This window comes from Sebastes fasciatus, chromosome 2, assembly GCF_043250625.1.
Source record: "Sebastes fasciatus isolate fSebFas1 chromosome 2, fSebFas1.pri, whole genome shotgun sequence".
In the NCBI taxonomy this organism is placed as follows: Eukaryota; Metazoa; Chordata; class Actinopteri; order Perciformes; family Sebastidae; genus Sebastes; species Sebastes fasciatus.
In genome coordinates, this window is record NC_133796.1 from 25,509,002 (window position 1) to 25,536,609 (window position 27,608).

The following is a 27,608-nucleotide window of genomic DNA, read 5'->3' on the forward strand; positions in this document are numbered from 1 at the left end:
ATGTGATTACGGCTTGGGTTTAATCTCGTAAATGTGATGAAATGAGCTCAAGTGAAGTAGGTCCAAGTACTCTGCGGCTGATTGTAGAGTAAGATTGCCCCCTTCTGGCTGTACGCAGTTCAAACAAACTGTTATTCATAGTAGTAGTGGTAGACAAAATAGAAACGATTAAAGCAAATTCTTAATAAATGTGCCGCTGTTCAAGTGTTAAAATGTGTGTCCATCTCCTACCTACAGACACAACACCAAAGCATCAGTCGCAGTCCAGTATGGGTCAGAAGGGAACGCCAAACTCTGCATCTAAAACCAAAGACAAAGTGAATAAACGGAACGAGAGAGGAGAGACTCGGCTGCACCGAGCAGCAATCCGTGGAGAGGTACGCCGCATCAAGGAGCTCATCAGCGAGGGAGCTGATGTGAATGTAAAAGACTTTGCAGGTGAGAGGCTTGTTGTATAGACCGTCCTTTACTCTGTGTATGTAGCGATATATATTCATTCATATGTTACATACGCCTCTCACACAGTAATTATTTTTCCTGTGTAGGCTGGACTGCATTGCATGAGGCGTGCAACAGGGGGTATTATGATGTGGCCAAGCAGCTGCTGGCAGCCGGAGCAGAGGTCAACACCAAGGGTCTGGATGACGACACCCCTCTGCACGATGCATCCAACAATGGACATTTCAAGGTAAAAAAAAAAATGCATAGATATATAAAATATCTAGTTATCAAAAGACTCTGAAAATGGAAAAGCTAATCCTGGTAGAGAGTTGTTTTCTAGTCTTTCTCTTGAGATCATTACCCTGGCTGACTGTCAAGCTTATTCATAAACTAGTGGTCCATTAACTTTGTAACCCCGTTACCTCTCTAAAGTCTGAACGACAAGAGAACTTGGTAATATCACCTCTTAAAGGACCTATATGTAATATATTGGCTGTAATAAATCATAAAATGACCATGATATGACATGATATGTCATCAGAGATTAAGGAAATATGCTAAATTGAAATACGGGCTTCTCTGACAACAATACTACAGCCAGTATGTTCTCATTTGACATTTATTTTCTGGTCCAAAACGTCTGTTTTTGTTTTGGATCTGTGTGATCTCGTCCACTGCCCATTTCAACACCTCGTTGCCACATATGAAACAAATTGGCATACAGGCAGCCTTCTGCAGCCAAGCAAGGTAATGAGCTGGATCAACAGAGAAAACGTTAACATTAGATTCTACCCGACCTGTAAAGGCCTCTGCACATCTCTCTGTGGTCCGTTGGCAGCGGGGTTATCAAGGCAGCGAGTATTTGAGACTCACAGCCGGTGAAGTGATTCCGACTACTGTTGCTAGCCAGAGGCTAACGCCGTGATGCTAACACATGCTAACTGCCATCAGTCACACCGGAGGAGCGGTCGGGCCACGGCTCCAATGTTTTGAGTTTGGACATCAGTATCCATTTTAAAACGTTAGCTGTCAGTGCTACATATTTATATTAATGTAATATTTTATTTGTTTCAGGTGGTTAAGCTACTTTTACGGTATGGAGGAGACCCACGGCAAAGCAACAGGAGAGGAGAAACAGCATTGAAGGTTGCCAACTCTCCAACTATGCTGAACCTATTGCTGGGGAAAGGCACTTACACCTCAAGTGAAGAAAGTTCGTCAGGTATGTAGTATTAAATCTTTGAGTCACCTCATTACATAACTGTTATAAGTTATGCAAGTTATTATTGTAGATAATGGGGCTGTTAATTAAACTGTGTATTGATTGTGCCTCTTTTTACCTTCCACAGAATCTTCGGAGGAGGAAGACGCCCCCTCGTTCGCCCCGTCCAGCTCTGTCGATGGCAATAACACGGACTCGGAGTTTGAGAAGTTGAAGTTGAAAGGCAAAACCGTAGACCCTCCTAAATCTGCCGTCACACCCGTCAAAGACGAATACGAATTTGATGAGGATGACGAGGAGGAGCGTGTTCCTCCCGTGGACGATAAACACCTCTTGAAAAAAGACTTCCGTAAGGAGCCGACCCCCAAGGGCAACAGCCTCACCGCCGTACCCAAGACGGAGGTCAAAACATATTCCAAAAGCAACTCGCTCACACCAAAGAAAACTGTCAGGCGGATCATCTCTGACAGTAACAGTTCAGACGAGGACGACAGGACGTGTTTCACGCCAGCGCCTACGCCGCGGCAACAAGCCCAGCAAACAAATACCAAGACTAGAGACTCTGGCAGCATGAGCTCTAAACAACAAAAAGACAAGAATAAAGTCAAAAAGAAACGGAAGAAGGAGAGTAAAAACAATGTCAGTAAAGAAGTCCGGTTCGGTAAAGTCAATGACAAGTTCTGTACATCTGACTCTGACTGTGGAGATATGGAGAGTGAGGATGATAAGGGCTCAAACAGTATAAAGGACTCTTCTGCAACGAGCCTGAAAGACTCCCCCAACTTTAATGCATCCTCCTCCTCTTCCCACGGAAACTCGAATTCTCAGAAACAAGTACCATCATTAGCAGAACAGCATCCAAAGCAGTGGAGGACAGATGGCTGGAAGACGGTGTCGTCTCCTACGTGGTCAGACGTCAGCTCTCTCTCTGATTCAGTCAGAACAAGGCTGTCCAGTGAGTCTGACTACTCCTCCGCTGATTCCAGTGTAGAGTCAATAAAACAAGTCAAGAGGAAAGCGCAGGAGAACAAAAAGAAAAATAACAATGTGCACGGTAGCACGGTAGACAAGAAAAATTCAGAGCTCTACAAAAACTCCAATGCAGACAGTGCGGTATCCAAAACCGATGTAGATGGCAAAGTGCTGAAAAAGCATAAAGTGAAGCACAAGCACAAAAATAAGGAAAAGGACAAAGCTCCCAGTCTAGTGCTCAATCAAGACATGGGTGAGAAATTTGTCAAAAGCTATTCTTTTGATTTTGATGATTCACGGCAGAAGTCCCTAATTGTTGAGTCCGAATCTCCAGCTGAGAGCAAGGTCAAGTTATCCAAACACGAAAAAGATCATTCGAAAAAGGAGGACAGGCTTTCGAAAAGCAAGTCTGAGGACAAGGAATGGACATCTGGAAAAGACCTGCACCGACCAGCAAAAGAGGAGAAAAGTAAGAAGACAAAGGACTCCGCCAAGGACAAGACGAATAAGGAGGAGAGGGAGAAGCCTGTAAAATCTGACAAGGATAGAAATGTCAAGGAGAAGGAGAAGCCCAAGGAGGAAAAACAAAAGGCTCACAAAGAGGAGAAAAAGAAAAAGTCCAAGGACAAGTCCTCCTCAAAAGCAGACAGGAAAAGTGAGCAGAAAGAGGAAAAACATCTGAAGGTGGACAAGGAGAAAAACACAGAGGAGAAGAAGGAGAAATGTAAAAAAGACAAAGCACAGAAAGAAGAGTCTGAGTATGAAGACTATGACGTTAACAACCGTTTCCTCAACTTAGAGGACACAAAGCTGAGTGCCTCAGATGACCATCATGACAGATGGGGCTCCGAGATGTCCTCAGACTCCTCCCTGTATGGAGACGACAGCTGGGATGCTCCCGTCAAAGAGTACAAGGAATACAAAGCCAACAACGCTGTTAAACTAATTGTCGAGACTGTTAAGGAAGAGACGAGGAGGAAAGAAAACAAAGTCAAGGACAAGAAATCGGATCACAACGACAAAAGATCAGAGAAAGAAGCCCCTTCTAAGAAAAAAGACAAAGACTCCTCAGAAAAGACAAATGAAAAGAAAAAAGACTGGTCAGAAAAACAAAAATTAAACTCCAGCCACTCCATTGAAAAAGAAAAGAAGCGGAAGGAGTCCACAGAAACAGTCAAAGACAAAAAAGACAAAGACTCGCTAGACAACAGTCGAGACCGTAAAGACTCGTATGACTTTGTGAAGGAAAGAAAGGACGTCAAAGTCAAGCAGGAATCTATAAGAGATGAATATGGCAGTGATATGTTCTTCAAAGACGGTGATGTTGTCGGTAAATCGTGTGATATCAGAGAAAGAAACCACTCTGGAAAGGAGAAGGAAAAGAAGGGCGAGGGAATAGAAAAGCGAGAAAAGACAAAAGCTGACAAGCACAAAGAGAAAATAAAAGACAGAGGAGCTGATCAGGAGAAGGATAAGAGTGAGAAGAGCTCTGCAGAAAAACCTGTCAAGGAAAAGGATGCAGACCGGGGCACCAAAGACAAGAAGGAAGGAGTCAAAGACAAACACAAAGAGTCTCATGGCAAAGACAAAGATCGGAAACTGTCTTCAGAACAGACCAAGGACAAGAAAGAAAAGGCCTCTCAAGACAAACACGCTGATAGGGAGAAGGATTTCTTGGAGGTAAAGAAAGAGAAACCTGAGAAGAAAACGTGGTACGCCGACATCTTTACTGATGAAAGTGATGACGATGAGGACAGCTACAATGGGGCTGTTGCACTTGTGACTGACTCCGTCAGAAAAGATTTAACGCCTGAAATGGATGAGCTGGATCACTTCCCTTCGGAAAAATTGAGAAAACCTTCTGCTGAGGCTAAACACAACACAGAAAAGGCAAAAGACAAAGAACACAAAGACAAGAAGAAAGAAAAGGCCACATTTGACACAGGTAAAGAGAGGAAAGGCTCCCTAGAGAAACACAACAAGGACAAGAAAGACTCTGTGGAGGCGAAACATAAGGAAAGAAAAGACCGAATGTCTGTGGACTCAAATCAAGAGAAGAAGATTAAGCAGAAGCTGTTGGACAAAAGGGACACCAGTGAGGAAAAGACAAAGAGCAAATATAAAGACAAGCTGGACCACTCTAAGGAAAGGAAACCCTCAAAAGGCAGCGGTGAGAATGAAAAGTCCCTCTTAGAAAAACTGGAGGAGGAAGCTATGAACGACTACAAGGACGACTCCAATGACAAGAACAGTGAAATCTCCTCAGATAGTTTCACTGACCGAGGTCATGAGCCCATCCTCACTGCCTACTACGACTCCATCAGCCTGACCGACGTCTCTGAGGACAGGAGAGACTCCCTGTCCATATCTACACCCCAGGACAAGTTCAGAGAGAAAGAGAGGCATCGACATTCCTCTTCATCTTCATCCAAGAAAAGCCACGACAAGGAGAAGGAAAAGGTCAAGAAGGACAAAGGAGACAAACGTGACAAGACAGAAGAGATCAGAGAGTCCTACAGCCGCAGAGAGAGTCTGCCGTTTGAGAAAGAGCCCATGCCTCTAGAGGCCGACCCGTACACATTCCCGTACGGAAGTAAGGGAGACGGCGAAGACGACTTCGACAAAACATTGGAATTTGAGAAAGAGATGTCCAAAAAGGACAAGGACAAAGCAGCCAGTGTCATCAGTGACAGGACGAAGGACAAAAAGAAAAAGGAGAAACATAAGGAGAAAATAAAGGAGGAGAAGAACAAGTACATCGATGGCTTTGGGTCTTTTAAACACTCCAAAGAGGATGTGAAGTCAGGGTTGAAAGACAGCCCACAGGTCACCGTTCTGAAGGAGAGGACAAAAGAAGATAGTCCTAAATTTGATATGAAAAAAGACAGAAGTCGGGACACATTGGACAAAGACACCAGAATGGACCACAGTAAATCTAAGGTTAAGGATGAAAATGAAAAGCTCACTCAGTCCAAAGAAGCAGCGAGGAAAGATAATCGTCCGCGTGAAAAACTGCTGGTGGACGGCGATTATCAAATGACAAGTTTTGGTCAGATGTTGAGTCTAAAAGACCAGGAGATTGAAGAGCGCCACAAGAGACATAAAGAAAGGATGAAGCAGATGGAGAAGCTGAGACCCAAGTCAGGGGACCCTAAACTCAAGGACAAGACCAAGTCCACAGAGGAAGTACGGAAAAACCGCAGCGAGCTCTCATCAAAGAAATCCAACAGTCTGGAGTCTGGTCTTAAAGAGAAGAAGCTGAAGGACGTGGGTCTCCCGGCCCAAATGATGTCCCCGAGCAGGAAGTTCCAGCCTACGGACGGTCAAAACTCAAAGGACTGGTTGCCCGGCTACCAAACGAAGGAGAACCTTCCCGCTTCTCCCAGACCGGATCAAAACAGACCAACTGGTGTCCCCACACCAACATCTGTCATCTCCTGTCCCAGCTTTGAGGACGTGATGCAGACTCCACGTACCCCGTCCTGTAGTGCAGAGGATTACCCTGATTACCCTGACGTGGATGTGCTGGACTGCCAGGCCTCATCAGCTATGACTATATCAACGAATGCCTGCTCTCCAACCGACTTTGAAAGGTATTTAAACGTGCAAAAATACTACAGGGTTACTAGGGGTGAGAAAAAAAATCGATTCCCCTGTATCGCAATTTTTAACTCTGTCAAGGACAGGAAAACATTATCGTATTGTAGTAACGTGCGGTCAAGCCAGCGGCCACTCGCATCTCCATAGTCAAATCGGCCTACGCTACAACTGTAGAGCACCCATATACTGACACTTATGTTAACTGCAGTCAAACCGCCCCGATGGAGCGGACCATGGATGTATAAAGAGAGCAGAGCTGACGGAGAGGTAGCAGCGGACTTGGCGAAGTTAGAGGAAGTATAAACACGTGGCTCTGTCCGGTTTTTGAAATAAGGTGTTGGAACAAATGGAACTATATACAAAATACATATATATGGAAATAAGACTGATTGGATTATATTCACCAGTAGTATAAAACATTACATGTCCCTTATAAATTAAAAAGAAAACTAATTTGTGAGGGAAATTTCTTTTATTCTTTGATTTTTGGGTTGCTGGAAAAAAGGTAATAAATAATGCCTGACAATGACTGATATAATTGATTTCAGGACATTTTGGACTACATACATGCTGAAAATCAAACATTTTTACTGTATCAATTTTTATTTTTTTCCAAAATAAAAGTCCCTAGAAGTGTATGATTCAACTTTTCCCCATGGTCTAGTGTTAAAAAAGTTACCAAAAATTGCAATAAATCATAATATCAAATCGCAATACTTGTAGAATCGCAATACTTAAAAATCACAATACATATCGTATCGCCACCCGACTATCATGATAGTATTGAATTGGGAGATAAGTGTATCGTCCCAGCCCTAAGGGTTACTGTGTTGATCATTTTTGTACTTTGTTGCATGTGACATATTTTCTAATGTCTTGTCTCTCTGTTGTCCACCCAGCAGGTACTCTAACTCCCAGAGTTTCCAGGAGGGCACATGTCCTACCCCTGCAAAGAACCTCCAGCTGCCACTCATCAGCTGCTGTGCATCCTCCGACGTCCGCAGGCCTCTGGAGGATGAGTTCAAGGCCGAGGCTGACAAGTTCCTCCGACAGCAGAGTGATCCAGCAGCTGAATTTGATCCAGCAGCTGAATTTGATCCGTCATCTTCCTCCCAAACTCTAGAGGACAAATCGGCAACCGTGGACAGACTGGAGTGTCTGCCATCTCCTTATTTCTCCCCACTTCGAATGTTGTCCCCTCGGCTGGAACCGGCCCTTCCAACAACAGATGTGGAAGCGCCAACTTTTGCTGGCACCGAAGGAAACGAACACTTTCCTGACAGTGTATACACCAATTTCTTGCCCAAACCGTCTACGCCAGTTCACAGGCCGGACCCCCAGGAGCCCTGCTTCGACATCGCTGCACCGCCAACCCCGGCTCCTGCTGCTTTGCCAGCCCTGTACATCGATGACATCCCTGAGCCTCAGCACAGTGAGCCTAACCTGGTCCAGTCAGATCTTCCCTCTGTCATGGAAGAACAGGAGCAGGAAGAAGAGGATGAGGAGGATGAGGAGGACTTTGAGGACGAAGAAGAGGAGGACTTTGAGGACGAAGTTGATATGGACGAGGGAGCCGATGGAGACCACTGCACAGTGGAGGAGCCGGAGCAAACGAGGGAGCCGTGTTCCTTCTCCCCTCCAGTTGAGGACCCTCTTAGGAAGAGCTGGCCTGAGGAGTCTCCAGACCGGCAGGAACCAGAGGTCCAAGAGCTCTCCCCCACACACCCTGAACCCAACCACTTGGAGAACTGTTTTGATCACGGCATGGGTTGGAACCCTGATATGGACCTCAAATCTCCCCACAGGACATATGGAGAGATAGAGGCCGCCGTCTCCAAAATAACCAGTCCATACCATTCGGACAGTGAGATACAGCACTTGTCTGGACACCCTTCTGTCACGCCCCCCTATGCTACCTGGAATAGGTGGACCCAGAAAGAGGACCCAGAGGACCCAGAGGACCCAGAGGACTTTGATGAACATGATGAACATAAGGAGGCCGTGGATGACATCCCATCTCCAGAGAGGCCCGACGCCGCTCTTGATGAGGAACCCAACTATCTAAACACCTCGTCATCCTCCAATAGGCTGGAGTCTTTCTTCCAGGACTGTAACAAGCCTAGCGTAGAGGAAAGTCACCAGATGGAGTCAACATGTGAAGAACCAGATGACAGACAGACCACGCACAGCTTCAATGATACCACCGAGAGCCCCATGGCTCCAGCTGTGGGCCCCGAGCCTGTGGTGCCCTGGGCGGACCCATTCTCATCTGATGCAGATTACCTGGGACCGTTCTCCTTGCCCGACTTACCGCTACCAGACAAGTTGGAAGAAGCTGAGTCTCGAGAGCCAGAACTAGCTGACCACAACAAGACCCACATTAGACATACCACAGATACAGATAGGGATGACCCGGACATGATGGACTTACCGAGCCTGGCTAAGACTTCATGCCCTGATGGAGACCTAGGTGTAGTAGAACCTACCGGACAAGACTTAGTTGCACAGTCACCACACGCCAACTTCCAGCAAGAGTTGGACCCGGAGCCTCAGAGTCTGCCGGTCAACAGCTCTCTCTCTTTAACACCACAACAGGGCAGCTTGTTGGAAAGTAAAGGACCTTATGGAGTACCTGATGAGTCAGATCCCAGTATGTTGTATTCATCTGTGGAATCAGAACCCAGTCAGCAACATCACATTCAGATCCACCCCTTCACTGAGTCGTTGCCGTTACCAATGGATTCAGTGTCTGCTATGAAGTCAGAGGTGAGACAGGAGGAGATGTCTGAGCCTGTAGCAGAGCCCGTTACATGTCCTCTTCCTCAGCTCCCAGTGGACCCAGTCAACCTCTCCAGCACAGTGGAGCTACCAGACACTCAGGAGACCATATCCAAGCTGACGCCGGTCACCCTGACCACCGTGTCCCCCACTGTAGATATCCCTAAGAAGGTGGATGAGATCCCTCAACGGATGACCCGCAATCGCGCCAAGAACAATCCCTCCGCTGCTGCTCTCCCTCCTACCTCCTGCATAATAACCTCGACTGCCACTGCCACCCCTGTAACCACCAGTCCGACAGTGACCCTGAACCCAATCCCTATTAGAGCCCCGACACCCACCTCTACCTTCCCAGCTCTGAAGAAAGAATCCGTGATTACTGTCTCCTCCGCTGCATCTATTACAACCCCAGCAGTGTCTGTGACAACTCCTGCGCCAGTGGTTATCGGTAAGACGACAAAAGGTCGCTCTCTCCCCGTGGACGATGAGGACTCTCAGACCCAGCACCCAAGGAAGAGGAGATTCCCACGTTCTACTGGGCAGCAGGTCCAGGTCCAGCTGGTAAATAACGCCATGCAACAGACCAGGGAAATGATCCAACAGACTTTGGCTGTAGTGGTCAACGCCATCAAGCTGGACGATATTGAGCCCTACCACAGTGACCGCTCCAACCCTTACTTTGAGTACCTGCAGATCAGGAAGAAGATTGAGGAAAAGAGGAAGATTTTGTGCTACATCACCCCACAGGCCCCGCAGTGTTACGCTGAATATGTGACCTACACCGGCTCCTACCTGTTGGACGGCAAGCCCCTCAGCAAGCTTCACATCCCTGTGGTACGTTATGGTGTCTTTACCCTTTTATTCCCTAACGATATAGCCAAAGCAGTGAGTAGGTTTAAAACAGTCTGATTCTGCCAACATGTCTACATTTTGACAGCAGTTAAGCAATTAACCCTTTGAACTCTACAATAGAAATCGTCTGCCAGTGCCTACATTGGTATTTTTTAGGGTTGTCAATCGATTAAAATAGTTAATCATGATTAATCGCAAATTAATCACACATTTTTTTATCAGTTCAAAATGTACCTTAAAGGGAGATTTGTCATGTATTTAATACTCTTATTAACATGGGAGTGGACAAATATGCTTGCTTTATGCAAATGTATGTATATATTTATTATTGGAAATCAATATCTCACAAAATCTCACAGGTACTGCATTTAGCATAAAAAATATGCTCAAATTATAACATGGCAAACTCAAGCCAAACAGGCAACAACAGACTTAACTATGACTTGCCCGAAACTGCATGTGGTTATGATAAAGTGGGCATGTCTGTAAAGGGGAGACTTGTGGGTACCCATAGAACCCATTTTCATTCACATATCTTGAGATCAGAGGTCAAGGGACCCCTTGGCCAGGCCATGCCTGTTTTTCTTTGCCAAAATTTGGCGTAACTTTGTAGTGTTATTTAGCCTCCTTTGAGACAAGCTAATATGACATGGTACCAATGCTTTACTTAAGTTTTCTAGTTTCATATGATAACAGTATCTTTACTCTCGCTTTAAAACTGAGCCTGCTACAACCTAAAAGTCGCAAGTTGCGCTAATTAAATTAGTAGTGTTAAAACAAATTTATCGCGTTAACTTTGACAACCCTAGTTTTTTCATTAAATGTTACTAAATACACACACAAGACATATTGATCCAACAGATTTCTAAATGTAGAAACATGAACAAAATATTTCTTAACACTCCATAAGTTATTTGAACTATGCTTATTTTTGCACAAGTTTTTGAGATATGGTCATTTTTATGAGCAGATCGAGTGCAAAGGCCTCTTAATAGTTTTGTTACGTTCTGCACATAACGTAATAACGTCATCATGAGCATACACCGTGATGACGCAAAAGACAGAAGCCTTAGCTTTCTGCTGCTTAAACAAGGATTGCAAAGAAAGAATGAATGCTCTAGCTATCATGGTTATTTTAGATCAAGTTAAATAGGAATGCAAACAACAATCTGTTTCCAATTTTTGTCCATTTTGAAAGGGTTAAAAAGACAAGAGTTTCTTTTTCTAGACATGAATACTGCATCTCACTGTAGAACTGTTAACAAAGCTTGTTTTTATACTGTCTGATGTAATAAGCGTCAGAAGGTATATAATATTCTGTGTTGTGTTTGCTCATCAGATTGCTCCGCCTCCATCGCTGTCAGAACCTCTGAAGGAGCTCTTCAGACAACAGGAGGGCGTGAGAGGGAAGCTCAGGTTGCAGCACAGCATAGAACGGGTAAGGAATCCATTCTCTACATTTTCTATCCTTAAATCACTCATTGCTCACTCGCTGTTATACATACAGCAACACACGTGCACTGAACGCTATAAGCACTTCTTTGATGAAAGGATACATAGCCGCTTTGTTGATCCAATACCCGTTTCTGTTAACCACACTAACCAGCCCATTAGTTAGCCTGATGCCCAACTTTAATTTTGATATTCATTTTCTTTCTCTCTTTTGCTTACTGTTCAAAGGAGAAGCTCATTGTTTCATGTGAGCAGGAGGTGTTAAGGGTCCACTGCAGGGCAGCCAGGACAATAGCCAATCAGGCGGTGCCATTCAGCGCCTGCACCATGCTGTTGGACTCTGAGGTGTACAATATGCCGTCAGAGACCCAGGTAGGAAATATTTAAGTATATACTTAAGTGACTGATTTTATTAGAGGCAAATAATTCTTTCATAATTAATTACTTAACCTACATTGTAACCTGGTGTTTGTTCTCAGGGTGATGAGAACAAATCTGTGAGAGATCGCTTCAACGCTCGGCAGTTCATTTCATGGATCCAGGATGTGGATGATAAATATGACCGCATGAAGGTGAGTAACAGCACTCTGCAGTGATTTAATATGTCTTCACTTAAAGGCGTTGATACTAGGGGTGTAACGGTACACACAATTCACGATTTGGTTTGTACCTCGGCTTTTGGGATCTCAGTTTTCGGTACAATAGGGAAAACAAACAGAAATGCAGAATTTTTTTTTTCATTTATTTTAGAAAATTACATTCCACGGTGGCTCATTGGCCATAATTCTTACTTTACCAGCTAAGGCACTCAAATACTTCCATATTGTCAATAAAAGATAAATAAATAACACAAATATATCACAGAATGTCTGCAATGTAATGTAATGTAACCCAGTGTCCCCCTGGGGATCAATAACGTATTTCTGATTCTGTAATACTCCATCATTAAGACTTTGACCTGGTGATAATTCCTGAACTGAACTGTAGCTTGTGCTCGTTCATACAGGGCAGGTACAACCGACTGACTGAAATACACACGTGAAGGCACATTGTAGTGGGGCTCAAAACACCGTGACCATAGTGCTTTAATTCTGTATTGTTTACTATCGAGTGTGGTCGCACACGTGCATCGATAAACACTCTTATAGCTTTAGTTATTACTTTGGCTCTGAATCTGCAGTGGGAGGCTGCCTGAACGCTCTGGAGAGAAGGACTCTGCTTCCAGTTCACTCAGATGACGCGTCGTAAATTAAATGTTTGAAGTGAAGCCACAGATATACCGGACTTCAGTTTAACAATTTCTGTTCCGCGTGTGCGAGTAGTAAACATAAACAGCTGTTTGGGTCACAGGGCGTACCGAAGGGATGTCGCGGACCGAACCGAACATCCTGTACCAAATAGTTCAAAACAATTACACGTATTATTACACCCCTAATTGATACCACGATCCTGTGTATGTACCAAGTGGATTTATGCTTTGCTCCTCTTCCCCCAGACATGTCTATTGATGCGGCAGCAGCACGAGGCAGCGGCCCTCAATGCAGTGCAACGGATGGAGTGGCAGTTGAAGGTCCAGGAGCTGGACCCAGCGGGGCACAAGTCCCTCTGTGTCAACGAAGTGCCGTCCTTCTACGTGCCAATGGTCGACGTCAACGACGACTTTGTCCTGCTGCCCGCATGACACACCTGCGCTCGCAGATCAAGAGCAAACTTTGTCTGAATCACTTCTTCTCAAAGAGACTTCGTTGAACAGAACGAATGGAAAGGGCTAGCAAGTTTGAAAAGAGGACTTTAGACAGGAAAAAATTATATTCTATAGAAAAAGAGTAAAGATGAAAGAAAACTTGCTCTGGATTCCCTTCCGTGAAGAAGGAAACCTGTTTTTACTGGGGAAAAAGAAAAACACACAACTTGCACTTTCATCCTCAAAGTTTTTAATGCTTTTGTTTGATCGGAGTGCGAGAAGCAGAAACCGTTTTTGCTTCGAGGCTCCGACATCGGGACACAACTCCTCAGTGCTCAGTTTCGGTGAGACAGGGGACAGAGATATATTTTCTGCTTTCATTTTTTGGTCCCTGCTTCAACAGATCCACCACCAACTGGGAGGAGGTATCGGAGAAGAGCTCTCCCAACAGCGTGGTGCCTGTCCTGAGGGAGGACTGAGGAGAAGCCTCCCCTGTTGACCCAGGGCTCCTGGTGGGCCAGGAGAACTAGTCCAGCGCGGACCCGGAGGAAGTCAACAGAGCCGCGGTGCATCATGTGAATCTTCAATGTAAGACAGGTGGGATGGACAGACCGGGAAGCTAGAACCGGCCGCTGATGGTTTTGGGGCTATAAGACCGTATACCCAGAGGACGCCCTCTCTGTTCAGGCACTAGCTAACAGTAGTGCAACAGAGCCTGCAGCGGGTTGGAGTACGGCGGTCAGGGCTCAGCGTCTGAGAGGAAGAGACTGACCCTGCAGCATCTCAGCCTGGCTGAACAGAAGAGGACAGGCATGGCTCTCTGAGGACAGACCGGAGTGTTCCTCAGCCACCCTGCTTGCTCCAACACAAACACATCAGACCGGCCATGGACTGCAAAAACACCACAGGACAAACCAGAAGAAACAAACAAACACACGAATGTTGAGATTCAAAGAGACTATTGAGAAATTTGTTGCTTTGGCAGGAGGAGAGAAATATTGTTTTTGTCTATTTCTTTACTTGGGCATTTCATTGTTTCTGAGGAAGTGACTTGAAACACTACAGAGCCAATATTAGTTTAATGGAAAAAAAACAAAAAGAAAAATGAAAAAAAGTTGTATTCCGTAAATTATGTACAGTTTTTATATTCGTTAACCAATGTATTCTTGCTGCCTTCTAGATAATTTATTTTGCCACACATTACTGCACAGTTGTAAATAACCTATGTACTGTAATATCACTCAGTTAAGTGTAAAGAAAAAACATAAAAGAAATAAAAATTATCTTTTTATGTACAGTTCACTTTTGGGCAGCACTTTCCCCCCCCCTCATATCCATGGGCCAAAATGTGTACACGATTCTGTCAGTATTTGAAAGACTCCCGTGCACAGTTGTATGATCCCATCTCTAGATTCAGTCCAGCTCGGTAAGGACGTGGATCACCACAACACACAGATAGCTGACACTTCTGGATTTAAACCGGCCTCCCACAGGGCCAACCACCAATATAGTCCCTCAGATGTAGCAGAATAGTTGTTGAGGATTTATTTAAAGAATAGACAGAGGATTATTATTATTCATTGCTTTACTACACAATTATATCTGAAAAAAATTCGAACCAAGAAAATGCCTTTTTCAGTGAAAAAACAAATGTACTCATTGTTGGGCAAAGTCACATAGATATATATGGGTGGGATGAAAGTGAGAGAGATGTCATTCACGAGCAAAAGCATCATGTTTCAAATTCATTTTCCATGTTTTTAATTTCACAAAAATTGGACTCAAATCACTTCTAATCATCACAAAACATCATTGTCTCTAAAGCCCAACAGGACGCGGGTCTCTCAACGCTTCGTTACGTGTTCTGTTCTCCCAAACTGTCCCCTTTTTCACATTTAATAGACTGAAGAGTTGTAACCGAGAGGTTTCAGTCCATTCAAACATTGTTTTTTTATCAATCTCCAATATTGGCGAGCAGCTTATTTTTTATAGGTGCTGTTCCAACTTTACTCACTGGATGGCGCCAGTACGTCAGCAAACTCAAGAACCTATTTGCTTCAGAGCTTAGGTCATTCACTTGAATGGGAGTTTTTAAATATATTAAAATTTTATCACACCTTAAGGGGAGCTCAATTTGCTTATAGGATTCCAATATAATCAGTTAAATCACAATAGGCTTCCTCTCCAGTCCCTTTCTAATTTTATTAATGTTTAATCAACAAGTAGTTCGGCTAGTGCAGTCAAGGATTTTAAATGTTAGGTTCCTCGCATTACTCTCGTTTAATCACGCCGACAGTAACGAGACTTAAATCTTCTCCGAATGAACCAAAAAGTGGACAGACGTTAACACAAAGGTTGGTTCTTTGTCCTCAATTTATAAACCCCCATTTGAAATGTTGATTTGTGATGACTTGTATTGATTCTATATTTTTTAGTTGGTCTCCCCCGGCCTTCCACACAGGCTTCCCGTCTGTGTGCGAGAGCTGCTCACGTATCCTGATGGCAATATTATCTGAAACGTTATTTACACACTGTCAGTCAGCATAGCTGTGTATGGTATGTCTAGTCAAGTGCAATGGTTGTTGCTATTACACTGTGCAGACAAGGTGGCTAGATGTATAGTCCTGGGTATTTTTGAGAGATACACACACATCCTGGTTGGTATACATAGACATACATATTTGGATACAAATAGCCAGAAATTTTGAAACCCCTGTTTGTCACGTTTTTTTTTGTTTTTTGTTTTTAATTTGTTGTTGGTTTCTTACACACAGTTTTTGGGGGAAGAGGTTTAAGGGTGTCTTTTGTTCACAGTGTGTGTTTTTTAGCTCAGTGTATGTAGTTTTGAATGTTGTTGTGTTTATCTTAGGGGTTTTTGTTCCTGTATAAAGCATAAACACCAGTGGCATGTCAATCACGTTGCTTATCGAGCAGAATGTATACCGTTACTATGCCCTGACCGACCACACCCTCTCACTATTGTTTACAAGACATCAAAGTGTGTTTTCCGTTTCGCGTGTCACCTTTTTTTTAACGGTTTAAGCTCTGCCTTTGTTTTTACTTCTTTAATGAGTCATTTATTTGAACCACAAAGGCTTGAAATGGTGATGGTCGACACAACTGACAGGCGATTTCTCCCCTCAGTCTGCCGCTGCACAGAGCAATAGACTAAACAAACCCACCCGTGTTGATTCTCTCAACTAATAAAAACAAGTGATTTCTGGATAAATTGAACACAAACACACATCAGTCCTCAGATGCATGTAGAGCACTCGGCCGTGGTGATACAGATGCTAGCCTGACACCACCTCAGTCAGCAACATATTACCTCTACTCTCCTCACATTCACTCATAATGTTTATTTTAGAGTTGTTAATTGTTTTGTTTTTTCTTACTGGACATAAATATACATAATTGCTATTTTTTCATTCTATAGAATCACGATTTCAAGCCTTTTTTCTAGTTTTGTTTATTTTTTAATTAAAACCCAGACTGTAGCTATTTCTTTGTTCCTTTTTTAGAGTGGAAAATGACTAATAAGAAGCATGGAGAACTACTCTTTAAATGGTGAGAAATAACCTATTTATTATCTTTTTCTTTTTTTTTAGATTTTTTTTTCTGACACCTGTGGTATGTTTTGTGTTGAAGTTGGTCTCCGCTGTGTAAATTTTCCTCCTTGTAATGCGTGAAAGAGACATACTGTACATAGCTCTGTAAATAAAACCTCCCAGGACGTTTTGCACCCTCCTCTTTGTACTAGTCTGAAAAATTGCGTAGAATGTGGGGTTCTAACAGCAACGAGCTGCGTGCGCTTGCTGCAGGTGATTATGATGTAACAATGTAACATTTTTTTATTTGTACAATGTAGTTTATTTGTGTACATATTGTTGGAGCAGCTACGAGGGGGGAGGGGTGGGGGGTTATATGAGGGGGGGGGGGGGGGGGGGTTGTTGATGCTATTGTCAGTGCTGTAACAGAAATCCAGTACTTTCACCTCTAGCTGTTGTTGATTTCCTGCAAAAAAAATAAAGAGAAAAAAGACCTAAAAAAAATAATAAAAATGCGAGAAACCGAAAATGACGATGGATGGGAAAAAAAGACTAAAACTGAAAAGTAAAAATTCTAAATTGTTATTTTCTACAGTTGCATGTACAGAGAGCGCGAGAACTGCTGTTGTTCCTCAGAGATTATGTTCGTTAATAAAATTTTGAAATATTACCAGCCGTCCTCTCGTTCTTGATTTTGTGTTAAGTTGTGTCATGATGTAAAAGCTGCATTTTATGCAACCACATCAAGTTTTTCAAAACATCAAAGCATGTAAACATGTTCTAGTAGAAGCCCAAAATACAAGTATAAACTATTTCTCTTAATAGGTTTGTTGGTTTGTTTGTTAGCAGGATTACTCCAAAAGTCTGCAATGGATTTTAATGAAATCTTTTGGAGGGGTGGGATGTAGCACAGTGAACAATCCATTTTGGTGGCGATCCAGATCATGATACGGATTCAGGAATTTTTTTAAGGATTCCTACCAGCCAGAACATTAAGACCTCTGGGTATGACACATGCGCAGTGTAACTGATGACGCATGAGTGGGGGAAAACTGTAGATTTGGCATTTTTTCACATTAAACTATGAAATTACAGTTGAGTTCGACCAAAGCACACTTGGTGATTGTTGGAAAGAGTAACGACAACGGTTTAGGTGAGTTTTATTTTGTTTCTGTCCCGTTTGAATGAAGTGTTTTACGATGCTTCTCTACATACAGCTGATCTCAACATAAACAAAAATACACGTACTCGGGCACCTTGGCGGAGGTCTGCGCTCTCCGAGTGCCATTCTAGATATATACTGTATGTTAATGTTAGAGTCTGGAGGAGTTCAGTCACTCAACCTGAACGTCTGACCAAAATCAGATTTCTGTTTATACCTCTAATGCCTGTCATATCATGAGGAACAATCCAGATTCATCAGCAATAGAAAATAGAGGGTTTATTCAAACATCTGTTTGTTTCCATTATCTTTGCCATTACATAATGCATGCGCAACAGATTTTGTTTTACCAAACCTATTATGGCATTCACTGCAAAGAACATGATGAACTGCACTGTCACAAGGCAGAGAAACCTGTTTGTGTTATGAGTCATCACCTGAATATGTCATGTCTCACATCAAGCAAGACAGTTCTGTGTAACTTGCTTCTGGGCTTCAGTGTAATGACATATGAGTTTTAATGTTTCCTGTCAAACCAGACAAAACAAATACATGTCACCTGCTGAACTACAAAAAAAACCACACACTTTTCTAGATCCTGAGGCCACCCAACCTGATTCCACTTATCCCACTAGAGACAGTGTCAAGTAACACTTAACTCTCTTCCCCCTGACTACAGCCAGGTTTTAGTTTTATTTCAGGTGGAATAAACCTCCATTATCAAGGATATATGTGTATATATACTGTGTGTGTGTATATATATATATAATATAATATATTATATATATTATATAATATATATTATATAATATATATATATATTATATATTATATATATATATTATATAATATATATATTATATATATTATATATTATATATTATATAATATATATATATATTATATATATTATATTATATATTATATATTATATAAAAATCTCCCTCTCAACCTCGTGCGGTGGTATCTGAGTCTTCTTCAAGCTCGGGTCCTCTACCAGAGGCCTGGGAGTCTGAGGGTTCAGTATCTTAGCTGTTCCTAGGACTGCGCTCTTCTGGAATGAGGCTTCAGATGTCGTTCCTGGAATCTGCTGGAGCCACTCTCTCCCAGTGTGGGGGTCACAGCCCCGGGGGCTCCTACTACCACGGGGACCATGTCGGCTTTGACCTTCCACATTTGTTCCAGCTGTTCTTTCAACCCTTGATACTTTTATATATATACTGGAAAAACAAAGTTCGGAAACTTGTGTTTGGTGGATTATTTCTCTGTTGTTACAATGCTAATTGGCATTGTATTTTACATCGTTGGAAAGCCTGTTTATTTATCTTCGCAATGATGTCCAACTTGTAAGGATCGTGCATTTGACATTTTTTGACCATTGTGGGTTTTTTTTATCCTGTCTGTCACTGCAGGTCCCCCAACTTCTTTATGGAAGTGCAACACTAAATCATTTGACTGGGCTTGCAGACTTGAGAGTTAAAGGTCCCATATTATAAAAAAGTGAGATGTTCATGTTTTTTTTTACTATAAAGCAGGCTTAAGTCCTATATAAATATTGTGAAAGTATTGAAACACTCAATCAACAGGGAAATACACACAGCCCGTATTCAGAAACTGCACTTGAAACAAGCTGTCTGGATTTCTGCCCATTCGTGATGTCACGAATATACGATATTTAGACCCATGGCACAATTTTAAACGTAAACATTCTAAGTGTGTCCCAGTTTATTTCCTGTTGCAGTGTATGTGAATTTCATCAGCTGACAGGAAGTACACATGGACCCAAGCTGTTGACTAGCAACGCAATTCCATCGCAATTCCGTCAAAATGAGCTAAAACGGAGCGTTTCAGACAGAGGGTAAATGCAGACATATTCAGGCTGACAGTATGAGGAAAATAAAGTTTTTTTTAACATTACAGCATGTAAACATGTTCTAGTAGAAACACAAAATACAAATATGAACCTGAAAATGAGCATGATATCGGACCTTTAAAGTTTGCTCAATGCTCACTTCTGATGTCAAAAGTTCATGTTTTTTAGCAATGAAAAGTGAATTTCAAGCTATTTTAACTATCTAACCACAATCTGTCCCGATATTAACTCCATCTATTCAATAATCTACTGACTCACATGGACAGCACAGATCCAGACATATGATGATTAGCAACAGATGTCTGCTGTGTGCTGCTGACCAGGTTGTTTAGTGTGACTCAGGAGGAGCCATCCAGTCACACTCTGGTTAGTCACTGAGGAACATGACAGAAGCAGATCAAGGTGTCTCATAGGTCGTTCCCAACATGCCTCCTCCTCCTCCTCCTCCTCCTCCTCCTCGTGCACATTACCTGCAGCTGCTTCGCGCGGCTGTATAGAGCGTGCGCACTCACTGCGCCATGGCATCAGCACCGTCTCTCACCTCCAACACGCGCTGTCTCCAGATGGATTACGAGACGAAGATTTTCCCGCACACCGGCGGCTACGGACGCTACAACCGCCTGGTGGTCCTCTTCAGCTGGTTCCCTAACTTCGCGGTCATGTTGAATCTGTTCAGCGACGTGTTGTACACTCTCATCCCGGAGACGTACCACTGTAAACCGGACCCGCAGCTCCTGCCCTCCGCCTTCCTGCCCAGCAACCTCTCCAGACAGGATTACCTCCACCTCTCCATCCCCTGGGTGAACGGCAGCGGACTCAGCCACTGTGAGCTCTTCAAGTACCCACCCAACTCCTCCGACTTCTCCGACAAGGTGTCCAGGAAGAGGGTGTCCTGCACCCTAGGGTGGGAGTACAACCATGCAGCCGGGCTCCACAGCAACTATGTCACCGAGGTAAGAGACTCTGTAGCCTGCAGGTCATGTTGGCTTCAAGTTGGACCTCTTTAAAGAGCTATAGACCAGGGGGGAAGTGGAGGACAAACTACATTTAAGTACACAAAATGGATGTAATTCCACTGCAGGTTGTTTTCTCCAGGTTTATTTAGCCCATTGTACCCCACTACTACTAGAGGTAGTTACCAACTGGTTGTTGTTTTGGCCTTGCTCCAAGATGGTGCCCAGTGCTAAACTGGATTGGTTCCAGTTTCCGCTCAGTAGAAGTAGTTTATCTCTGCTGTGAGCATGTAGAGACGGCTGTTGGCAGCATTCAGTCAATATTTGCTGTTTGAAGAGTTAAAAACTTTATTGCCCAGAGTCGTTTTCAAGATATCTCACTTATCTGCTGTCTGGCACTCTGTTTCTCCCAGGAGGCCATAGATAACAGCTCAACCAGGCACAGGACAAATTACTGCTACTTACACCATATAAATACAGTATACACACATATATGTATGTATATATATTTGTATATATATTTGTCTATATATATATATATGTATGTATGTATGTGTATATGCATATACACATACATACATATATATATATATATATATATATATATATGTATGTATGTGTATATGTATATACACATACATACATGTATACTGTATTTATATGGTGTAAGTAGCTGTATGTATGTATGTGTATGTGTGTGTGTGTATATATATATATATATACACACACATACACATACATACATACATACATGTATGTGCGTGTGTGTGTGTATATATGTGTATGTATGTATGTATGTGTGTGTATGTATGTATGTATGTATGTATGTATGTATGTGCGTGTGTGTGTATATATGTATGTATAATATATATATATATATATATATATATATATAACTTTGTGAAACAATTTGATGATTACATAAATATAAATTAAAAATAATAAATCAGCAGCAGCGAATTAACAGGAATTATAAGTGTAAACCTTTTTAAAGCAGCAACAATTTGGTCAAAACTTGACCAGGAATTCAAATTCCAGTATATAATGTATATAATCATAGAATTGAATTGAATAGATTAGCTCCATTGTCACAATACCCAATCCAGCTATTTGAGTCAGTATGGGCCTGATATCCGGTATCTGTGCATGCCTACCCTTTGATTGTCTTACATACTTGTATATAACCGGTGTCTGAACACAGACGAAGAATTTCAATGTGATTGCATCTAATTGTGCAACTACATGTGTAAATAAGCAGCAGAAACATGTTTATCTTATCCTCAGTTTGTTTTCTTGGACTTCAGCTAATCAAGGATCCATCCCAGACTGCAAACATTGCGTTCTAACTCAATGTGACCCCGTGCAAACACCTCACATATGAGTCCGTGCAGTACTTCGTAACACATTGAAACAACATCAGAGTATTTGACGTAGTCTCTAAACCACAGTAGTTAGAGCTGGCACTGACAAACAGGACAAAGTCATTATGGGTAATTAGCCCTCAACTTCTCCTCAGGGTATTGTCTGTGTAGTAAGGCCTCAAGGAAGTGGATCCAGGCAGTGAGGAGAATTTTCCTTGTTTTCCCCCGTTACACATTGTGGCGCTGGGAAGTCAGAGGCCTCCATGTTCCTTCCTGAGACCCTGAATGCCTCCTTCACCAGCAACAACTTCCTCTGCACATGACGTAATTTGCTGCGACAAGGGAAAAGTTTATTAAAGAATACACAACAGTAGTGCTCATCACCTTCAAATACAGGGTTGGAAAAAATGACAGAACCACTTTAGAGTACAATAGTCCTGCACTAAGTCAAACATTTTATTATTTAAAATATTATTTAAACACCAGCCGCCATACAAAGGAAAAGCATTATGAGTATTTTATACTTTCTATTACCATAGTAATATTTCCTGCAGAGATGTCGCATTATTGGGTGTTTGTTTTTTATTAATATTGATGCTTTGATCCCAAACTTTGTGTCCATTGTGTGTAAAACAGTCTCTGTTATGAAATACCTTGGCTGCGGTCAAAAAATTACGTCCTAACGTCTTTTCCTAACCACTTTTCCTTGATCTCGATGGAAAACGTCATGAGGTCAAGGAAAGATGAGAAAGAGAAGTCAGAAGGACTTAGGAAAAGACAACCGTGGTGTTAAGAGAGTCCGACTGCAATTTCACTAAATGCTCCGTAACTATGATGCGACAGCGGCTGATGTTAGTGACGTGGTTCTGCCGTGGTAAAACTACAATGTTCTGAAGATGGACTACAAAAGGCGCCGCTCCCAAGCGTTCTTAAATAGGTCTTTGAAAGGTGGTGTGGTAGGTGTGTGAAAGAGAGATACCCCCGGTCCTTCTGCTGCTGGAACACTTTACATCAACATATAATAAAGGATTATCTGACCTAACGTGGACAACCAGTGAAAAATATCACTTCATTACCAAGGTTGGAATTGAAATAAACATAGGAATATATGATAAATATTGAGTTAATTGTTCGAGTTTTGGAGAAGGTGTAGGATCAAATACTTCTTCCAACTTCTTTTCGGACATGTAATATTTATTTATATTTATTTTTTAATTGCTTGCTTTCTGTTCATTTTATTTGTTATTCTTGTTTGGCTTTTTACTTAGGTGTTTGTTACATGTTCGAAATAAATAATTAAAAATAAAGTGAAACGAAATGATTGTAACTGTCCACTCATATTAAACATGAATCCCAATTAGTATATGAGCGTATGAAAATAATATGCAAGATAAGCATATCGTTTGTTATCATGAACGGCCGAATGGTGCGTCATTTTAAATGCTGCGGCCGCAACGAATTGTGGGATGTTATTCTCTCTCTTCCTTTGGTAAAGGATGCTCCAGTGTATCCTGTGCTAAAGGAGATAATAAAGGAAGCATTGAAGCTCCTTTCCTCAACATTTGGTGAATTCGAACAGCTCTTGTCATGGTGCTACTTTGGTCCTCCGGGTCATTTCACTCCGTTAGGAACCTTCCTAAGCAAAAAGGACTATTCGACCGCAGCCCTTGACTGCACACAGAGGACAGTACATAGTAGAGGAGACAGAAGGGAAAGAAAGACGGGAGTGGAGAAGAATTCTCTTACAGGCAGCGGCTGATGCTAACCAGACGTAGAGCTGCTGCCGAGCTCTACTTTGAGCACTACTTTGTTCTAATGTAATAACACTGTCAGCAGACATCTTAACTCTATTAGGGATGACATGATTTACATTCCTGCTTCCTCACAGAAATCTCTCTGTGTCAAATTACGATCAATGCAGCACCATCGCCAATTTGTTCATGTACTTTTTTTAGTCTTTGAATATACTAATCATATTTTAGAAAGAAATTGAGTTAACCACATATTTAGGATTTATACACTTAAAGGTTATTAGGGCAGTGCTTTATATGTGCTCCTAATCACATGTAACCTACTACCATCTATTTCTTTATTCCAGGTAGGCACATACTTGCCGACTTTTAAAGAATGAAAATAAAAATAACTTAAAATAATAAGTACACTACACCAGCATTTTTATGTTAAGTACACCCTTTGGTGAGAATTTGTGTGAATCTCTGGCATAAACTAATAACCATTTTAGTTTTAAACTATTATTAATGCATAAATGAGTCACACAGGGTGATACATTGCTTCATTGCAATGAACCTAGTTTATTTTTAGATCTCACATACACCATCCTACTGCCATAAATACTCACCAGAGCACCAAATCTGTATTAATCCACAGCTGAAAATAGTCCCCAACAAATGCAGTGTTAACTTCTGTTTGAGAAACGTTTACTAAAAGCTACAGTGCCGAGCCATTTTAGGCAATTACTGAGCCTTATTTAAGAACCAAACTATCTATTTGTGACCTGTTTTTAAAGATTTAAGTCTTCAGTGGGCTTCTCCAATGGGCTTGGGACTGCCACAGACAGTGTAGAGAAGCCAGCTTTATCAATTAATTAATTTAAAAAACTAAAAAACAAACCACCAGTATAATCCTTTAACCTTTTTTAATAAGTGAAAGGAAAGCACACACCTTTTCCCCAGTTGGTACATTATGCCAAATTGCTGATGCCCGCTAACCACATAGAACCGTTTTATTTAAAGCTCAGGAAATATTGTACACCAAGTCTGATTTTTAAACCTAATTGAATGGCAGTGCTCTCTATTTTCTTTTTGGTCCAAGATAATGTTGAGTTTTGTTTTGGTCTGAGAATGTGTCAGTGTACCTCTTTGTCTTCCTTTGCAGTGGAACCTGGTTTGCAGTGAATACTGGAAAATCCCTTTGCAGCATATCTGCCTCATGAGCGGATGGATTCTGGGATACGTCCTCCTTGGTACATTGTGTGACTGGTAAGTAGTAATCATATTTATATGGAACCCCAAAGTGTTCAATATTAAATACATTGAATTCTGAATCAACCAACAAGATCTAGTATAGTATAGTATGTCGAAAAAAAGTCATAGTATAGTTACTATACAATGACTTTTTAGCGACATACTATACTATGACTTTTTTGCGACATACTATACTATGACTTTTTAAAATGTTCTCAACATACAATACTATGAATTTTTTAAACATTTTTCAACATACTACAAAATGACTTTTTTGCAACATATACTATATTTATTTATTTTTTCAACATACTAAATTTCGACATACTATACAATGACTTTTAAAACATTTTTGGACTCATTCTACTATGAATTCTTTCAGTCATTGTATAATATGTCGAAAAAAGTGATAAAGTCATAGTATAGTATGTTGGAAAATATAAAAAAGTCATAGTATAGTATGTCGAAAAAAGATTTAAAAAATCATAGTGTAGCATGTTGAAAATAAAGTCTTAGTATGTCGAAAAAAAGTCGTAGTATAGTATGTCGAAAAAAAATCATAATATAATATTTCGAAAAGTTTTAAAAACGTCATAGTGTAGCATGTTGAAAAGAGTAAGAAAAAGTCATTGCATAGTATGTAGGAAAAAAGTCATAGTATATCGAAAAAAGTCCTAGTATAGTATGTCGAAAAAATAAGTCATAGTATTATCACGCATTTATTTCAAATTGAACACTTTGGGGCTCCCTAATTTCACTTGTGTGTTTTTAGTTGACTGAGAGGTGATAGTAATGTGACACTATTGTGTGTTTTCAGGCTGGGTCGTCGGCGATGTTTCCTCCTCTCCATCAGTCTGTCCAGTTTGCTTGGGGTGGTCGTGTGTTTGTCCAACAGTCCAGTGGTGTTTCTGTTGCTGCGTCTCTCTCAGGGTGCAATGCTCGCTGGGGCGTTCCTATCCTCGTACATTGCCAGTGAGTATCCTGCAGTTAAACGTCCTGCAGCCTTATTTAGTAACTGATTCCCAAGGGCATTGGAAAAGAAACATCATCAGGTTCCTCTGACAGAGCCACTCACTTCTTTGTTTATTTTAGAGAGCACTTCTAGATTCCTGGGCTTCGTTCTCGTCATTCAATGGCAGTGTTTATACAAATGCCATGCTTTTGTTCAATCACATTTGTTACTGGGATTTTAATACACATAAAGAATTACATAAAGTAGTAAAAATATGAAAATTAGAAGCAGATGGGTAACTAAGAGGAGAGTAGTGACACATGAACATTACTGTATCCAGTTGTTCAGAGTCCAAGATAATCTAATGTTATGTAAATGTTACATAATGTTAATGTATTAAACTGTGGCCTTGTGATTCCCTGCGTAGAATAAAATGCTGTCACGCTGGTCGGATAAATATAGGTTCTTGAGTTTGTGTTCAAACAGCAACTGCATAGTCAGTAGTCCTAAAATAAAATAACACTGGATTGTGAACCTCTTGTGTTTTGAAGGCGATTTGAATTTTGCGGGAAAGGTTCACCTTGCCACCAACAACTCAAACTGCTATGTAGAGAAGTAATTACCACATGTAAATGCATTGAATGGCTACTTCAGCAAAATGCGGATAATAGCAATTTAATAGCAATTTAAAGTCGCAATTTGATTTGACATGAATCGCTGCATATATTGTAAAATTTCTTATTAGAAAATGTTTATGTATGTTGATTAATATCTAATATTTACTGTTTAGAAATAGCATATTGTATGGAATTGGGACACACCATAGTTCTCTAGTTTGATTTTTGTTTTTTTTAAATCAGTCATGACCAGTGCTGCAGTGTTCATGTTTGAATACCTCTCCTAAAATGAAAGATATGGGCGTACATTATTGCTTTAGTGTGGGTATGTATGTGACAGACTAGCAGAGCTGTGAGGGAATTTCAGCTGATGACAAACTGAAGTGTGTTGTGCTGACTGACAGCAGACAGCTGGTTGTTTTTTCTTTACTTATACCTCTCAGCTGTCCTCCTTAAGGCTGGGGGTGTAAAAACCCCTCTCTGGTGAAGCTTTAGCTCCCCTTCTTCAGCATGACGTTGTCTATGATGAGATATCTCTGGCTGGTAGAGATACATAGTATCTCAAATACAGTGTGTTTCCTTTCTGGAACTGTCTAAAACAAGAGTGACGTGGCATAGGAATGTAATTACGTTAGCATTAGTAGAAACTATGCACATTCCTGCGTGGGAGGTGGTGGTACTAGGTAGTGGTCTCATCTGAAAATATACACACACACACACACACACACACACACAATTGCTTCTGTTTTTGACATACTCTCACATTCCTGTGAGGTCAGGGCTAGATTGAGTCCAGATTTTGTTTTTATAGTTTAGGCTGATGTTGGGCTGGGCGGGATGAGGGCCTGAGAGTAAATGTCTCTCAGTGATGTCCTGCCGGTGCTGCTCCTCCACAAAGAGGAGAAAACAATAGCAGGACAGAACCAAAGGCAAGGAAGTGAGCAGGAAGTCAGCTTCTCATTTTCCTTCTCTCTCCCCCCCTGACAGGGAGGATGTGTGGAAAGAGAATTAGGTCTTGGGGAGGGAAGGAGGTTAAAGTTCAGCAGAAAATCACACAGTTTAACACACTTCCAAACAAGTTTACGTCCTTATCTGAAGTTAAGACTAAGAGTACTTTATGTCCTAGCGACTTTATCTAGCTTGTTGTTGTAGCTTTA

The 27,608-nt window shown here is 41.7% G+C and overlaps 2 protein-coding genes and 1 long non-coding RNA gene across 6 annotated transcripts in view; 2 read left to right on the forward strand and 1 right to left on the reverse strand.

Moving 5' to 3' along the window:
• ankrd11 (ankyrin repeat domain 11) overlaps window positions 1-17,219 on the forward strand; it is a 124,118-nt gene extending 106,899 nt beyond the window's left edge. For 2 of the 3 annotated variants that reach the window (XM_074615584.1, XM_074615576.1), the window contains 9 exons: window positions 238-438; window positions 546-688; window positions 1,516-1,663; window positions 1,791-6,228; window positions 7,135-9,847; window positions 11,205-11,303; window positions 11,546-11,689; window positions 11,797-11,889; window positions 12,813-17,219. In XM_074615584.1, coding sequence (XP_074471685.1) covers window positions 238-438; window positions 546-688; window positions 1,516-1,663; window positions 1,791-6,228; window positions 7,135-9,847; window positions 11,205-11,303; window positions 11,546-11,689; window positions 11,797-11,889; window positions 12,813-12,998 — 8,165 coding nt within the window. In that variant the 3' untranslated portion in view covers window positions 12,999-17,219. The remainder of the gene's footprint in view (window positions 1-237; window positions 439-545; window positions 689-1,515; window positions 1,664-1,790; window positions 6,229-7,134; window positions 9,848-11,204; window positions 11,304-11,545; window positions 11,690-11,796; window positions 11,890-12,812) is intronic. The other variant, XM_074615593.1, reaches the window with a different exon arrangement.
• Window positions 17,220-17,964: 745 nt separating this feature from the next.
• On the reverse strand, window positions 17,965-20,059 carry LOC141756290 (uncharacterized). The gene is made up of 2 exons (XR_012591435.1): window positions 18,664-20,059; window positions 17,965-18,238 (listed from the first exon to the last, which is right to left on the reverse strand). It is a non-coding gene; the product is annotated as an uncharacterized LOC141756290 (long non-coding RNA).
• The window catches only part of slc22a31 (solute carrier family 22 member 31), a 284,522-nt gene continuing 276,871 nt past the window's right edge, over window positions 19,958-27,608 (forward strand). For both annotated transcript variants that reach the window (XR_012591405.1, XM_074615639.1), the window contains exons 1-3: window positions 19,958-20,537; window positions 24,794-24,897; window positions 25,700-25,854. Coding sequence is in view for 1 of the 2 variants with exons in the window: in XM_074615639.1 (XP_074471740.1) it covers window positions 20,103-20,537; window positions 24,794-24,897; window positions 25,700-25,854 (694 nt within the window). In the remaining variant the exon portion in view is untranslated. The remainder of the gene's footprint in view (window positions 20,538-24,793; window positions 24,898-25,699; window positions 25,855-27,608) is intronic.